This window comes from Mustelus asterias, unplaced genomic scaffold (genome assembly GCF_964213995.1).
Source record: "Mustelus asterias unplaced genomic scaffold, sMusAst1.hap1.1 HAP1_SCAFFOLD_331, whole genome shotgun sequence".
Lineage (NCBI taxonomy): Eukaryota > Metazoa > Chordata > Chondrichthyes > Carcharhiniformes > Triakidae > Mustelus > Mustelus asterias.
The window spans coordinates 485,677-500,592 of NW_027590293.1; the positions used below are offsets into that span (position 1 = coordinate 485,677).

The 14,916-nt window shown below is 47.0% G+C and overlaps 1 protein-coding gene across 1 annotated transcript; it reads left to right on the forward strand.

The window, feature by feature from the left end:
- The first annotated feature begins 6,286 nt into the window (after window positions 1-6,286).
- On the forward strand, window positions 6,287-12,706 carry LOC144486409 (uncharacterized). The gene is made up of 2 exons (XM_078204449.1): window positions 6,287-6,385; window positions 9,977-12,706. Exon 2 carries the CDS (start codon window positions 10,251-10,253, stop codon window positions 11,466-11,468), a length of 1,218 nt encoding a protein of 405 aa, XP_078060575.1. The 5' UTR covers window positions 6,287-6,385; window positions 9,977-10,250; the 3' UTR covers window positions 11,469-12,706.
- Window positions 12,707-14,916: the final 2,210 nt, after the last annotated feature.

Consider the following 14,916-nt stretch of genomic DNA (forward strand, 5'->3'; position numbering starts at 1 on the left):
CTCATCCCACATTGTGACACACCAACTTGTTCACACAGATGAGAGAATGTTTACATGTTCTGACTGTGAGAAGAGTTTTAAATGCAAAAAAGATCTGCTGACGCACCAACGTATTCACACTGGGGAGAGACCATTCACCTGCTCTGTGTGGGAAAGGATTCATTCAGTCATCCCACCTGCAGACACATCAACTTGTTCACTCTGATAACAAACTTTTTAATTGTTCCCACTGTGCGAAGAGCTTTAAAAACAAAAAGGATCTGCTGACGCACCAATATACTCACACTGGGGAGAGGCCATTCACCTGCTGTGTGTGTGGGAAGGGATTCAGCCGTCCACCTGCCCTATTGAACCACCAGAGAATTCACACTGGGGAGAGGCCCTTCACCTGCTCAGACTGTGGGAAGGGATTCATTAATTCATCCAACCTTCTGATACACCAGCAGCTCCATACAGGGGATCGACCGTTCACCTGCTCTGAATGTGGGAAGAGATTCACCCGTTCATACAACCTTCTGACACACCAGCAGGTTCACAGTGAGGAGAGGCCATTCACTTGCTCCGTGTGTGGGAAGGGATTCACTCGTTCATCCAACCTATTGAATCACCAGCGAGTTCACACTGGAGAGAGGCCGTTCACCTGCTCCACGTGTGGGAAGGGATTCAGTCAGTCATCCAACCTGCTGACACATCAGAGAGTTCACAGTGGGGAGAGGCCATTTACCTGCTCTGTCTGTGGGAAGGGATTTTCTCATTTATCTTATCTTCTGAAACACCAGCGAGTTCACACTGGGGAGAGGCCGCTCACCTGTAATGTCTGTGGAAAGGGATTTATTCAGTCATCCCACCTGCTAACACACCGGCGAGTTCACAAGGGACTGCAAGGTTTGGATTCTCCACTTATCGATGCTGTTAATCATATCCAGGACTGAATCATGTTCTCTCTGACTTTTTTCTTCTGTTGAGGTTTGATATTCTGAATAAATGTGAAATAGACATTTGATTGAATCATTGTTGTAGATTTTTGTCTTTTCCATTTGAGTGTTTAACGTCACCAGGCTGGAGCTCAGAAAGGGCAATCTGAGGGAGGATCACACAGTAGGAACAGAACTTCATTCTTGACCCAGTCCTTCAGGGTCACGCTGAGAGGGACAAACAGCACTTTGGTCTTTTTCGTCACTTTTCACTGACAGCAAAGTCCCCGTGTGGGTGAATCCTGAGGTGTGTAAGAAATGTGTCCCAGTCGTTCTTTTCCATGGTTCAGAGCTCCTAGACACGGAAAAGAAGCTCCTTTACAACTGTGTTTAGAATCAGGAAGAACAACGGTGAATGCTGGAAACGTGCTGTCAAAGATTGGTGTAAAACTGGGATCTATTCCTGACTGAGAGTGAAACGGCAGGTTTAGGTTTCCAGACTAAAAATGAAAAAAAGTCTAAAACATTTTAATGTGTGTGTGTGTCAGTCCTGGTTTATTGAACAGAAACTGGCTTCAAATAAATTGGTTGAAGTCTGCATCAAAGTAGCAGCTGGAGACGTTCAAAGGACCCTGTTAACTGCTGGGACAATGAGACAACAATTTGATTCCCAGATAGAGAAGGAGCTGCAGTGTGTGTCCAAGAATTCTCAGTTTTGTTGATGTGTGCTTCCCATACACTATCTTTTTAAATAAACCTCACTCCTATCAGCCTTTAACCATTATAAACAGAACAGAGAGAAGCTGAGCAGCATCAGAGCCCTGACTGATTATTTAAGAATGAGTGGTGTGTTCAGCTGAAGTTTCCTGTTGGTAGTTTTCTGGGTGATCTCCTTATTTTGATCATTCTCAGTGACCACTGGGTGTGAACCTGCACTCCTCTCTTTCAGACATTCACTCACTCAACATCTCCTCTCTCTCAGAAACTCAATCACTCAACATCTCCTCTCTCTCACACTCACTGAACGTCGCTCTCTCTCTCCAGGCATTCACTCACACCTTACCTTCCACCTCTCTTACACTCTAACCTCGCTCCTCTCTCACATTCACTTAACCGCTCTCCTCTCAGAAACTGTCTTTGTCACTTAATGTCTCTCTATCTTTCTTTCAAACACTCACTCGTTAACCTTCCTATTTCAGATCTGCTTAAACTTATTCATTGTTTTCTCTCTCTCATTACCTCTTTCTGAAAAAGCACAAACACACTTCATCTCTCTTCACTGTCTGAGAAAACATCTAATTGATGGAGATTCAATCCTCCCTGCTTCTCTCTCCCACTTCCTCTGACAGGCCCTGACTCACTTTAAATCTCCTCTTTTCTAATAACCCTCTTTGGGAAAACTCATTTGTTCTCTAATTCCTCCTCATTTCTCCCAGTGATGACCCTCAGTCCATCTCCCAATTCAGTGAATGTTAAAAACCCAAATAATCTCCTTTCTTCATTGTTTAAAATGGGAATGGAGGTGAATGTAATGCTGAGAGCGGCAGCAATCTGTGTGGTTGTTCTTGATGCTGTCAGAGTGAGTTCACCCTCACAGGAAGGAAGACTGTTCACGGTGATAACATCAAACTGACGCCGGCTGTTTCATTCTCAGGTAATACAACTTCTCTGCTGCCGGTTCAAAAACGCACATCTCACTTCTGAGCAGAAAATAAATCCAGGAACCACAATCTGGTGAGAACATCTGTCAATGCGACCAGAGAGTCAGGGCAGAGTCACACAGGTCACATTGTGGTGACATTTACAAATGAGCCAGTTATTTCTATTCAGAGTTTCCATTCTCAGATATAACCAGCTGTGTCTGTGGATCAGTTACTGAGTTCTCTCTGCTTCCCATAGCTGGGAACTGATAGCCTGCTCCCTTATATTGTATATCATTCTCTCTGTATTGCTTGTTTCTTCTATTTCTCAGCTTTTATCTTTGACCACCTCAACTTTCTGCTTTTTAAAATCTTTCTCAATTTTTCTCTCAGTCTTTCTGTCTCTCCTTTCCTCTGTATCTCTCTCAGTCTCTGTGTGTTCCTATTTAATCGAGATGTTCAAAATCATGAAGAATTTCTGATTGATTACAGAGGGAAAAACAGGGAGAAAAGCAGAAAAACCCGGCAGGTCCGGCGGCATCTGTTCAGAGAGAAACAGTTAACATTTTGAGTCCATATAATTCTTCAGGGCAGGAAAAACATGCGTTATCCATCTTAGATTATGGAATGTGCTGGGGAGATTTAACAGAGGTGTTTAAAATGACAAATGATTTATGATAGTGTCAATGGAGAGAAATTATCTCCCAGGAGCACGAGGGTCTGTCGATGGAGAGAATTGATTTGCTAGGTGCAGGAGGGTCTGTAAGCAGAGAACACAGAGATTTAATTTAATTAACAACAGAACTGGAGGGGGTGATAAGGAGAATGTTTTACACAATAACTTGATATGATCTGGAATGCACAAACTGACAAGTGCTAGAAGCAGGTTTAATAGTAGCTTTCAAAGGGAATTGGATAAATACTTGCAGAAGGTAAATTGGCAGAGTTATGGTGAATGGGATTAATTGGACAGTTCACTCATCTTTGTGACATTCTGAATGTTTCTCTCCTAAGGTTTTAAGATTTGATCTTTTCGGTTATAATGTGTCTCAAACAGAAGATTAAAATATTGTGTTTGATGAGCTGTCAGATCTCTTTCCTGTGTGTCTGTGTAACTTGAGAACTGGAGATGACCATGAGGAGGAACTGATTATTTTCAGTTCCTCTAACAGATACACCTCAGATATCAGAAATCTCAGGAGTTCCCCATGTCCTCAATATTCTCGCCTCGAGTATAACAGCTCTCAGTCAGGCCGAGTCAGTCACATGTGTCTCTGTCATGATGTTTCCACTTGTATTTTATCACTCACCTCCCAGTGACACTCACCACAACACAGACGCCTTAAAATATCATTGCTACCTTACACTTTGTCCTCCTATTATAATCAAATGTTTGTTGGGCCTCTTGTCTCCATTAATGTCATAGAAACCCTACAGTGTAGAAGGAGGCCATTCGGCCCATCGAGTCTGCACCGACCACAATCCCACCCAGGCCCTACCCCCACATATTTACCTGCTAATCCCTCTAACCTACGCATTTTAGGATTCTAAGGGGCAATTTTTAATCTGGTCAATCAACCTAACCCGCACATCTTTGGACTGTGGGAGGAAACCGGAGCACCCGGAGGAAACCCACGCAGACACGAGGAGAATGTGCAAACTCCACACAGACAGTGACCCGAGCCGGGAATCGAACCCGGGACCCTGGAGCTGTGAAGCAGCAGTGCTAACCACTGCGCTACCGTGTCAGATTACCTGCAGTTAAAATGACCTCAGAGACACTGAAACTGCAGTTGTAGAATACAGCAGAATTGGAATAACAGACAGGTTATTGTCCGATAATGACAGTGGCAGAGTAACACACATCGGAATTTAAATACATTATATCAATAGACCATGACTCACTCACACTATCAAATGAAACCGAAACTTTGGTTATGGTGCACGAGATACTGACTGTATTACCATTACATTGGATCCAATGCTGTGTTCGCTAAGATACTGCAACATGACTTACTATTTGAACAAACATTGTATTTGTTACACTCAGAGTAAGTCAGTGCTTTGCTGTGTTGTCTCTGTGCCCCATCTCCACTCTGATTGTATTGGAGCCTGTGTGTGTCATTGTTACACTGAGACTCTGTTATTGCTAATGTGGAGATGCCGGCGTTGGACTGGGGTAAACAGTAAGAAGTTTAACAACACCAGGTGAAAGTCCAACAGGTTTATTTGGTAGAAAAAGCCACAAGCTTTCGGAGCCTTAAGCTCCTTCTTCAGGTGAGTGGGAATTCTGTTCACAAACAGGGCATATAAAGACACAAACTCAATTTACAGAATAGTGGTTGGAATGCGAATACTTACAGCTATTCAAGTCTTAAAGGTACAAACAATGCGAGTGGAGAGAGCATCAAGACAGGCTAAAGAGATGTGTATTGTCTCCAGACAGGACAGCCAGTGAGACTCTGCAAGTCCAGGCAAGCTGTGGGGATTACAGATAGTGTGACATGAACCCAATATCCCGGTTGAGGCCGTCCTCGTGTGCGGAACTTGGCTATCAGTTTCTGCTCAGCGACTCTGCGCTGTCGTGTGTCGTGAAGGCAGCCTTGGAGAACGCTTACCCGAAGATCAGAGGCTGAATGCCCGTGACCGCTCAAGTGCTCCCCAACAGGAAGAGAACAGTTTTGCCTGGTGATTGTCGAGCGGTGTTCATCCATCCGTTGTCGCAGTGTCTGCATGGTTTCCCCAATGTACCATGCCTCAGGACATCCTTTCTTGCAGCGTATCAGGTAGACAACGTTGGCCGAGTTGCAAGAGTATGTACCGTGTACCTGGTGGATGGTGTTCTCACGTGAGATGATGGCATCTGTGTCGATGATCCGGCACGTCTTGCAGAGGTTGCTGTGGCAGGGTTGTGTGGTGTCGTGGTCACTGTTCTCCTGAAGGCTGGGTAGTTTGCTGCGGACAATGGCCTGTTTGAGGTTGTGCGGTTGTTTGAAGGCAAGAAGTGGGGGTGTGGGGATGGCCTTGGTGAGATGTTCGTCTTCATCGATGACATGTTGATGGCTCCGGAGAAGATGCCGTAGCTTCTCCGCTCCAGGGAAGTACTGGACGACGAAGGGTACTCTGTCCACCTTGTCCCGTGTTTGTCTTCTGAGGAGGTCGGTGCGGTTTTTCGCTGTGGCGCGTCGGAACTGTCGATCGATGAGTTGAGCGCCATATCCTGTTCTTATGAGGGCATCTTTCAGCGTCTGGAGGTGTCTGTTGCGATCCTCCTCATCCGAGCAGATCCTGTGTATACGGAGGGCGTGTCCGTAGGGGATGGCTTGTTTAACGTGGTTAGAGTGGAAGCTCTCCACTCACATTGTTTGTACCTTTAAGACTTGATTAGCTGCAAGGATTCGCATTCCAACCATTATTCATGTAAATTGAGTCTGTGTCTTTATATGCCCTGTTTGTGAACAGAACTCCCACTCACCTGAAGAAGGGGCTTGAGGCTCCGAAAGCTTGTGTGGCGTTTGCCACCAAATAAACCTGTTGGACTTTAACCTGGTGTTGTTAAACTTCTTACTGTCATTATTGGACAAGCAGCAAATCACCGTCACAATGCCCGGCTGATTGACGGCAGCGCGGACCAATGGGAAGAGGGGACAGTGCTGGAGGACCGACCTGGAGCGGTCGGTCCTCCAGCCAATGGGAACGAACGAGGGGCGGGGCCAGCTTTGACTGGAGCATGCGCAGTGTGAGTAATGGCGATGGGAAACGGCTCTTGTTCTGGGCTCGGAAATCTGTTAGAGGTGATTGGAGGTACGGAGAGAGCAATGGATCGTCCAGGTGGGTGGAAACGCTGCGTAAGCATGTTGTGTAAGCCGAAAACCGCGGAAGAGAACTTCCCGGACCCAGTTTGTACCGAGAAGGGCTGCAGCTCCTCGTGTTCGTCCCGGGTTAACGTTCGCCATCTTTATTGGGGGCAATATGCAGCAATGCGCACGTGCGGCCGCCATGTTTGTAGAGGGCAATGTTGTCAATCAGTGGGAGGGGCTTGTTCCCCAGTGCTCAGAATGGAGACAACTTGTCCATCAAACTGCATCAACCCTGAGTCCCAATGTCTTATTGATGAGGCAGAGCGGTGGCAGAGAAGGAAAAAGAAAGGAAAATAAAAACAGTAAATGCTGGAAAATCTCAGCAGATCTGACAGCATCTGTGGAGAGAGAATAGAACCAACGTTTTGAGACTGGATGACCCATAGTCAGAGCTTGTACACGTGTAAACAGAGCATGTAAACTTTGACACCTCCACGTACCCTTGTACACCTCTATCAATCTACTTTGCTCCAAGGAGAACAACCCCAAGTTATCCAGCCTAACATTGTAACTATAATTCCTCATCCCTGGAACCATTTTGATAAATCTGCTCTGCACCCTGTCAAGGAGCCTCACATCCTCCATAATGTGTGGTGTTCACTGGTTTGCACAGACCCAGGTATTCTGTGTTCCTGTCTGTGATCTCATCACATACTTACAATTGCACAGTGACATCACCCCCGCTCCCCGGGGATTTCCTCAACTGGGAGATTTTTCTCTGATGCCAATGCTTCTGATATCTTTCCAGCTGCAGGCTCCAGCAGGAGATTTTAATATTAAAATCAGTTAAATTGTTTCAGAGGTGAGTGTTTGTGACCATTCACGGGCGCGAGTTCTCGTCATAAACCAGTTGCTCGCCTCCATGCTGTGGTATCGGCTGGTCCCTTTGACCCCTCCCCCTGGCTTTGTTGCCAGTACAGTAAGAAGTCTCACAACACCAGGTTAAAGTCCAACAGGTTTATTTGGTAGCATGTTGCCAATATCCAGAGAACCCTCGTGCGGTTCTTCTGGGACAATCGACTGCACTGGGTCCCTGCTGCGGTCCTGCATCTCCCGCTTGAGGAGGGCGGACAAGGTCTGGTGTGGCTCTGCACTCAGATAGCGACCTTCCGCCTCCAGGCCCTGCAGAGGTACCTTTACGTTGAGCCCCCTCCACAGTGGTGTGCCATGGCGACGTATTTCTTCCGCCAGTGGCACGGCCTGAATTATGACGTGCAGCTCCTGCATATCGAACTGGGGCGTGCTTCGACCACCCTGCAGGAGTTGCCCGTCTTTTACCAGGACCTCCTCACTGTCTGGAACACGGTCGCCTCGTGATGCAGCTCCCCCCAGTCAGGAGTAGCGGCTCTCATGCGAGAGCCGCTGCTCAGGAATCCGCTCCTCCAGCCGTATAACTTCAGGTGGCTGGCGGAGAGGGGGGCTGTGGACGCCGGGGTGACCAGGATCAGAGACGTGCTGAGCGCGCGGGGACGTCCGTCCAGCGTGCGGCCAAAGCCATCCTAGACCTTAGGACGGTTGTGCTCGGCCCCAAAAGTGCACGTGGTCTTGAGACGGCGCAGGCGTGCGGTGGGATCCTGCCCGAGCGTTCCCCTGTTCGGACGGAATTCCACATTGGCCCAAAACCTCAACCCCCCCTCCCTGGGTGAGGTGCCCCACAGCCTGAGCCGCCTCACGGAAATGTCCTCCGTGCCTTTTTCTACCGCGCGGAGGCGTTTCCTGTGCGGGCTGCTGCTGCACACCCTCCACTGCTGCCTCCTCGCCTGTCGCCCGGATACACCTTGGCGGGCCTTGTTGCCGCTGGGCGGCGGAGGTCCCCGCTGGAGGTCCCTCTATGGAAGGATCTCCCCCAATTACGTCGGGGACCTGGGGTGGAGGGTGATGCATGCAGCAGTTCCGCACAACCGTAGGATTCACTGGTTCACGGGCTCCGAAGACTGCCCTTTCTGCGGCCTTGTGGAGTCCGTGGACCATGTCTATGTCGTGTGTCTTAGGCTGCACTCCCTTTATGTTTTCCTAACGAACCTTTTATTAATGTTTTGCTTGCACTTCAGTCCCACTCTCCTGATCTACGGACACCCGGTGCGGGGAGGGGAGGGTCGGGTCGGGATGGCGACTTCCTCGTGAACCTGCTCCTGGCGAAACGCGCCATTTACCGGTCCAGGCAGCGGGCGATCGAGGGGGCCGTCCATCCTGACTGTCTTCCCCTCTACCGCGGCTACGTTCACGGCCAGGTGTCCCTGGAGAGGGAGCATGCGGTGTCCACGGGCGTGGTTGACGCCTTCCGCACCCGTTGGGCACCGCAGGGGTTGGGGTGCATTATTGACCCTAATAATCACATTATAAATTGATGTTTTTAAGTTTCCTTTGTACTTTGATTTTTGTTCGGGCTGTTCCCCCTCCTTTTTGGGGAGCTGCCCCTTTTACTTTGTCCTGACTTAACTTGAGTTTGTTTATTTGGTTTGACTTAAAAAGAGGCCAACATCTGTGAGTGAAACACTTTCTTTTCTCCCCTTTCCATTCTTTTCTCATTCTGAGGGAAATTGGGTATTTGCAGCAACTGAAGGGAAAGGAAGTGAATCCAGTCTGTACATTCCACACATTGTTCGTCCTGTCACATCGACATATATCTGTCTGGCAGCCTGAATGGAGATTTTCAGCTCTCTGTGTCCAGGACAGGAAGCAGTGAGCACGGATCTGTCAATCAGCCTCAATCAGCACCTTCAGGAGAATTGGGAGGGTGAATATTAGATACAGCAGAGTGAGAATGGAGGGAGAGTGTGTGGGATGGAGATTCACAGCTTTTAGGAAATGATGTCATGTGAGTGTACCTTGAAAAAAATTTTTTTTTTTAAATCATGCCGCTTATGGCTTGACCGATGTCATTACAGGATGGAGTTAAGCTGTGGCACTCAGGTGATGGGGCTTTCAGTTTCGTTTGTGGCAGTAAGGTGATCGGAGTTTTTTCCTTTAGGCTTTTAGTTTCGTTTTGGAAAGCAGTTTAGCAGCAAGCTAAGAAGCAGTCTCTTTGCCTGTAATTTCCCTTTGTTTGGTTCTGCCTTAAAGAAACTGTGTTTTAGGGGAACAGATTCGAGTACAATCACTTCTGAGTTTCTTCCCAAGGGATTTTCAGCATTCAACCCAGGAGGCTGGATACCTGTAACAAGTGGGCATTAACCTATGCTGTCGTGTGCTTATTAGGAGTGTTTTGTGTATTGGATGTTGGCTTTGGTTAGAACACGTTAGAGATATTCCTTAAGCGTTATACCTTATCGTGGTTGTTGTGTTTCTTGTTTGCAATTACTAAAAGTTCTTGCTAATTGTCTTGCTGTGCATGTCAACAATATTCTTAATTAAACTTTGTTTTCGATAAAAGCTCCTCGAGGGTCAGTTGAATCACACCTGGAGTAAAATGTTACAGGTCAGGCGAGCTTCATAGAACACCTCGAAGTATCCGACCTGACTTTCAACAATGAAAAAAGAATTTTCCATAGAAACTAAAATAGTCTGTTCTGAATTTCTCTCCTGCACCGACAATGATGACTTTTGTAAATTCCTTTTACAGGATATCAGAGGGTGAGGATTTACAGATAGAAATCTCAAACTTCTCCTGAAGATCACCTGAAGATCTGACAGTCACTCAATTCACTGGGACATGTATATAATCGACCTTTGAATCCAAAAGTAGAAAACTTCTCTGTTCTGTCTGCTTCAGAAGATTTTAAACATCAGTGTGACCAGAAAAGCACCGAGACACACACACACCGGAGTGAAGAGTGTCCCAGTGCCCTGAGTGTGGAAAGAGCTTTAACCAGGAGAGTCACAAGGACACCCGCACCATGGAGAAACCATGGAAATGTGGGGACTGTGGGAAGGGATTCAGGTTTCCATCCGAGCTGGAAACTCATCAACGCAGTCACACTGGGGAGAAACCATTCACCTGTTCTGTGTGTGGGAAGGGATTCACTCAGTTACCCGGTCTGCTGAGTCATAATCTCACTCACACCAATGAGAGACCCTTTAAATGCTCTGACTGTGGGAGTGACTTCAAAAGCTCACAGGATCTGATGTCCCACCAGCGCATTCACACTGAGGAGAGACCGTTCAGCTGCTCTCACTGCACAAAGAGATTTAAATGGTCATCCAGCCTGTGGAGACATCAGCGAGTTCACACTGGGGAGAAGCCATTCACCTGCTCTGTGTGTGAGAAGAGATTCACTCAGTTATCTGACCTGCGGATACACCAGCGGGTTCACACTGGGGAGAGGCCGTTCACTTGCTCTGACTGTGGGAAAGGATTCACTCACTCAACCATTCTGTGGAGACACCAGCGAGTTCACACCGGGGAGAAACCGTTCACCTGCTGTGTGTGTGGGAAGGGATTCACTACTTCATCCAACCTGCTGACACACAAAGTCACTCACAGCAATGAGAGACCCTTTAAATGTTCTGACTGTGGAAGTGGCTTCAAAAGTGCTGCAGATCTGATGATTCACCAGCGCATTCACACTGAGGAGAGACCCTTCAGCTGCTCTCACTGCACAAAGAGATTTAAATGGTCATCCACCCTGCGGACACACCAGCGGGTTCACACTGGGGAGAAGCCAATCACCTGCTCTGTGTGTGAGAAGAGATTCACTCAGTTATCTGACCTGCGGACACACCAGCGGGTTCACACTGGGGAGAAGCCAATCACCTGCTCTGTGTGTGGGAAGGGATTCACTCAGTTATCCAACCTGCAGAGACACCAGCGAGGTCACACTGGAGAGAGGCCATTCACTTGCTCTGACTGTGGGAAAAGATTCACTCACTCAACCATTCTGCTGACACACCAGCGAGTTCACACCAGGGAGAGACCGTTCACCTGCTCTGACTGTGGGAAAGGATTCACTCAGTTATGCAGCCTGAAGAGACACCAGCGAATTCACACTGGGGAGAGGCCGTTCATCTGCATTGTGTGTGACAAGGGATTCAGACATTCAAATGCCCTGAAGAGACACCAGCGAATTCACACTGGGGAGAGGCCCTTCACCTGCACTGCGTGTAAATGGAGTTGAAATCAACCATGATTGAATGGTGGAGTGGACTCGATGGGCCGAATGGCCTTACTTCCGCTCCTATGTCTTATGGTCTTATGGTTACAAGGGATTCAGACATTCAAATGCCCTGAAGAGACACCAGCGAATTCACACTGGGGAGAGGCCCTTCATCTGCACTGTGTGTGACAAGGGATTCAGACATTCAAATGCCCTGAAGAGACACCAGCGAGTTCACACAGGGGAGAGACCATTCACCTGCCCTCAGTGTGGGAAGGGATTCAGTACATCATCCAGCCTGCGGAGACACCAGCGAGTTCACAAGTGATGACCAGGGTTGGATTCTGCTGTTATTGCTGCTGTTGATCACATCCAGGACTGAACCACGTTCATTCTGACAGTTGGTGAAGTGGGAGGGTGTTGGGGAAAGGAAGAAAATCCTAGTGTGTTCGAGAAGATTTTAAACCATTAGGCATTTAAGACACTGACTGAACGACCAGCATTGAGTTAAATGACTCTAAATCAGACTCAGAAGCTAACAAGGGAATAGTTCACACACATGTGAATGCAGTAAGAGATTTAAAACAAGTGATTATGATTTAAACGCATCTTTTGATATTTTAAATGTATTGACTGTATTTTTATAGAGTGATTGAGTGCTTTAGCCAAGAGCAAGTTGCCGCCGGGCCTGATGGTCTGGGGACTTTCAGACAGAGCCTCATTCTTAGGAAACAATGAAACCTCAGAATGTGCAAGTTCTTATTAACGGGAATTGTGAGCAGTCAGGTTCTCAGGGCTGCTTATGAACAGAGTTATTCTCTATCTGGATAAGACAATGCCTTCTCAGACATGAGAACGTGCATCAGTCTGATATGGCCGGTGACATGGAGGAAAATAGTGGGAAGATGAACTTTGACCTTAACGTCTGGCGTTGCTAAGCAGTAGAGGAAGTTGAGTCACCAACAGGGGAGGAAACGTCCAGATTCTGCGGACCAATGAATAACCATCATGTCAGAGGGTAAAATGCAATTGTCTAAAGTATGTGACAGATGTTATTAATGATTTAAGTATATTGAAGATTGATTCAAAGCTAATGAAAGGCGGGAGAATTTGATATGAAAAATGTACAATTGATCGATGTTAAACTGTATTTGTTGGAGTTTATTGGAGATGTCAGGCTGCTGTATCTCTGGAGGGGCCGAGGACTCTTCGATAATCTCTCCCTGAGCTTTGCTGGTCAAATAAATCTTTAAACTGGGAAACTGGCTTTTGTGAGTCTTTGTATTCGCTGAAGTTTCAGCGATACCCGGCCACCTGGTAAACCCCGCTAACAGAGGGTCGGAGGGTTTCTTTCTGCTGGATTGGCCCATCACGTGACTTTGCTTCCAGTGGGCTGATGCTCTTTGAGCCTAGGAGAGCACATTTCCACTGAAATGATCCACAAAAGCTGATGAAGGACATTTATTTTATCCTGGATAGTAAATAGTGTTTTTCCTACCACTGCAGGTAGATCTGAAATAAATACAGAAAGAACTGGAAAAACACAGCATCTCTGGAGAGAGAAACAGAGTTAATGTTTCACTATTATTCTAAATGAAGAGAGGGAGAAATGTAATGGGTTTGGAGCTGGCAGGAAAGGGGGGAAAGGATATATTGGCCTTAGAGGGAGTACAGAGAAGGTTCACCAGGTTGATACCGGAGATGAGGGGGTTAGCTTATGAGGAGAGATTGAGTAGATTGGGCCTGTACTCGTTGGAGTTTAGAAGGCTGAGGGGGGATCTTATAGAGACATATAAGATAATGAAGGGGCCAGACAGGGTAGAGGCAGAGAGATTCTTTCCACTTAGAAAGGAAACAAGAACTAGAGGACACAGCTTCAAAATAAGGGGGAGTCAGTTTAGAACAGAGTTCAGGAGGAACTTCTCTCAGAGTGTAGTGAATCTCTGGAATTCTCTGCCCATTGAAGCAGTGGAGGCTACCTCGTTAAATATGTTTAAATCACAGGTAGATAGATTTCTGATCAATAAGGGAATTAAGGGTTATGGGGAGCGGGTAAGTGGAACTAAACCACTATCAGATCAGCCATGGTCTTATTGAATGGCGGGGCAGGCTCGAGGGGCTAGATGGCCTACTCCTGCTTCTTATGTTCTTATGTCATGTGGACGGACAATGCACGTCTACAACAATGATTTTTGACGCCCATAATGACAACATTAGCTTTCAAAAGCAAAGGTGACTGAGAATTAAGCATGCTGGGATTTTTGGTCAACTTATAATTAAAAGCAAATGCAGGCTGCAGAGTTACTGTAAGTCATGGTCTGGTCTGGGAACTGTGACCTGCAGCTTCCTGTGTTGACCAAATGTGGGGAGTTGTTTATTTTGAGGTTGACCTGATGGCACCAAGTTTTACGGAGGTCATGTGAGCTACATGTTATCGACACAAAGCATAACAGGCATTCGGCCTCTGATCTTCGCGTAAGCGTTCTCCAAGGCGGCCTTCACGACACACGACAGCGCAGAGTCCTGAACAGAAACTGATAGCCAAGTTCCGCACACATGAGAACGGCCTAAACCGGGATCTTGGGTTCATGTCACACTATCAGTAACCCCCACAGCTTGTCTGGACTTGCAGAATCTCACTGGCTGTCCTGTCAGGAGACAATACACATCTCTTTAACCTGTGCTTAATGCTCCCTCCATTCACATTGTTTGTACCTTTAAGACTTGATTATCTGTAAAGACTGCATTCCAATCATTATTCTGTAAATTGAGTTTGTGTCTCTGTATGCCCTGTTTGTGAGCACTTCTCCACTCCACCTGAGGAAGGGACAGCCTGTTCCGAAAGCTAGTGGCGTTTGCTATCAAATAAACCTGTTGGACTTTAACCTGGTGTTGTTAAACTTCTTACTGTGGAAGCAAAAAAACATGAAGACAAGATGCAGACTGGCACTCAGCAAAAAACAACAAATCAAAATGGAGGAGAGAGTTCAGGGTGTGAAGTTGTTGAACTCAATGTTGAGTTCAGAAGACTGTAAAGTGCCTCATCAGAAGATGAGGGGCTGTTCGTCCAGCTTGTGTTGGCTTCTCCAGAACATTGGAGCAGGCCGAGGACAGAAATGTGAGCGTGAGAGCAAGGTGGTGAATTCTAATGGCAAGCGAGCGGAAGGTCAGGGTCATGCTTGTGGACTGAGCGGAGGTGTTCCACAAAGAGGGCAGGGAACAGGCTACAGATGAATTAAAGAGAAACCATTTGTGTCCAGAACATTGTGAACATCCTTTTACTCTGGTTGTTTTTGACCCTGGACTTTTCCTGATGAGATTGATGCACTTTAGGGAAAGTGGGTGAGAGGGGTTGGCAGGCTCTTTAACAGAAAGTGAGTCCCTCTAAGGCAATTGGCAAAGGAGTCAGAGGGGGAGATGGGATTTTATTTTTGACTCAGCGATGTTAGAAAATGGGGATCAGGGAGTC

Excerpts from the sequence above, each read along its gene's own strand:
- LOC144486409 (XM_078204449.1), top strand. The coding sequence starts at position 10,251 with ATGGAGAAACCATGGAAATGTGGGGACTGTGGGAAGGGATTCAGGTTT.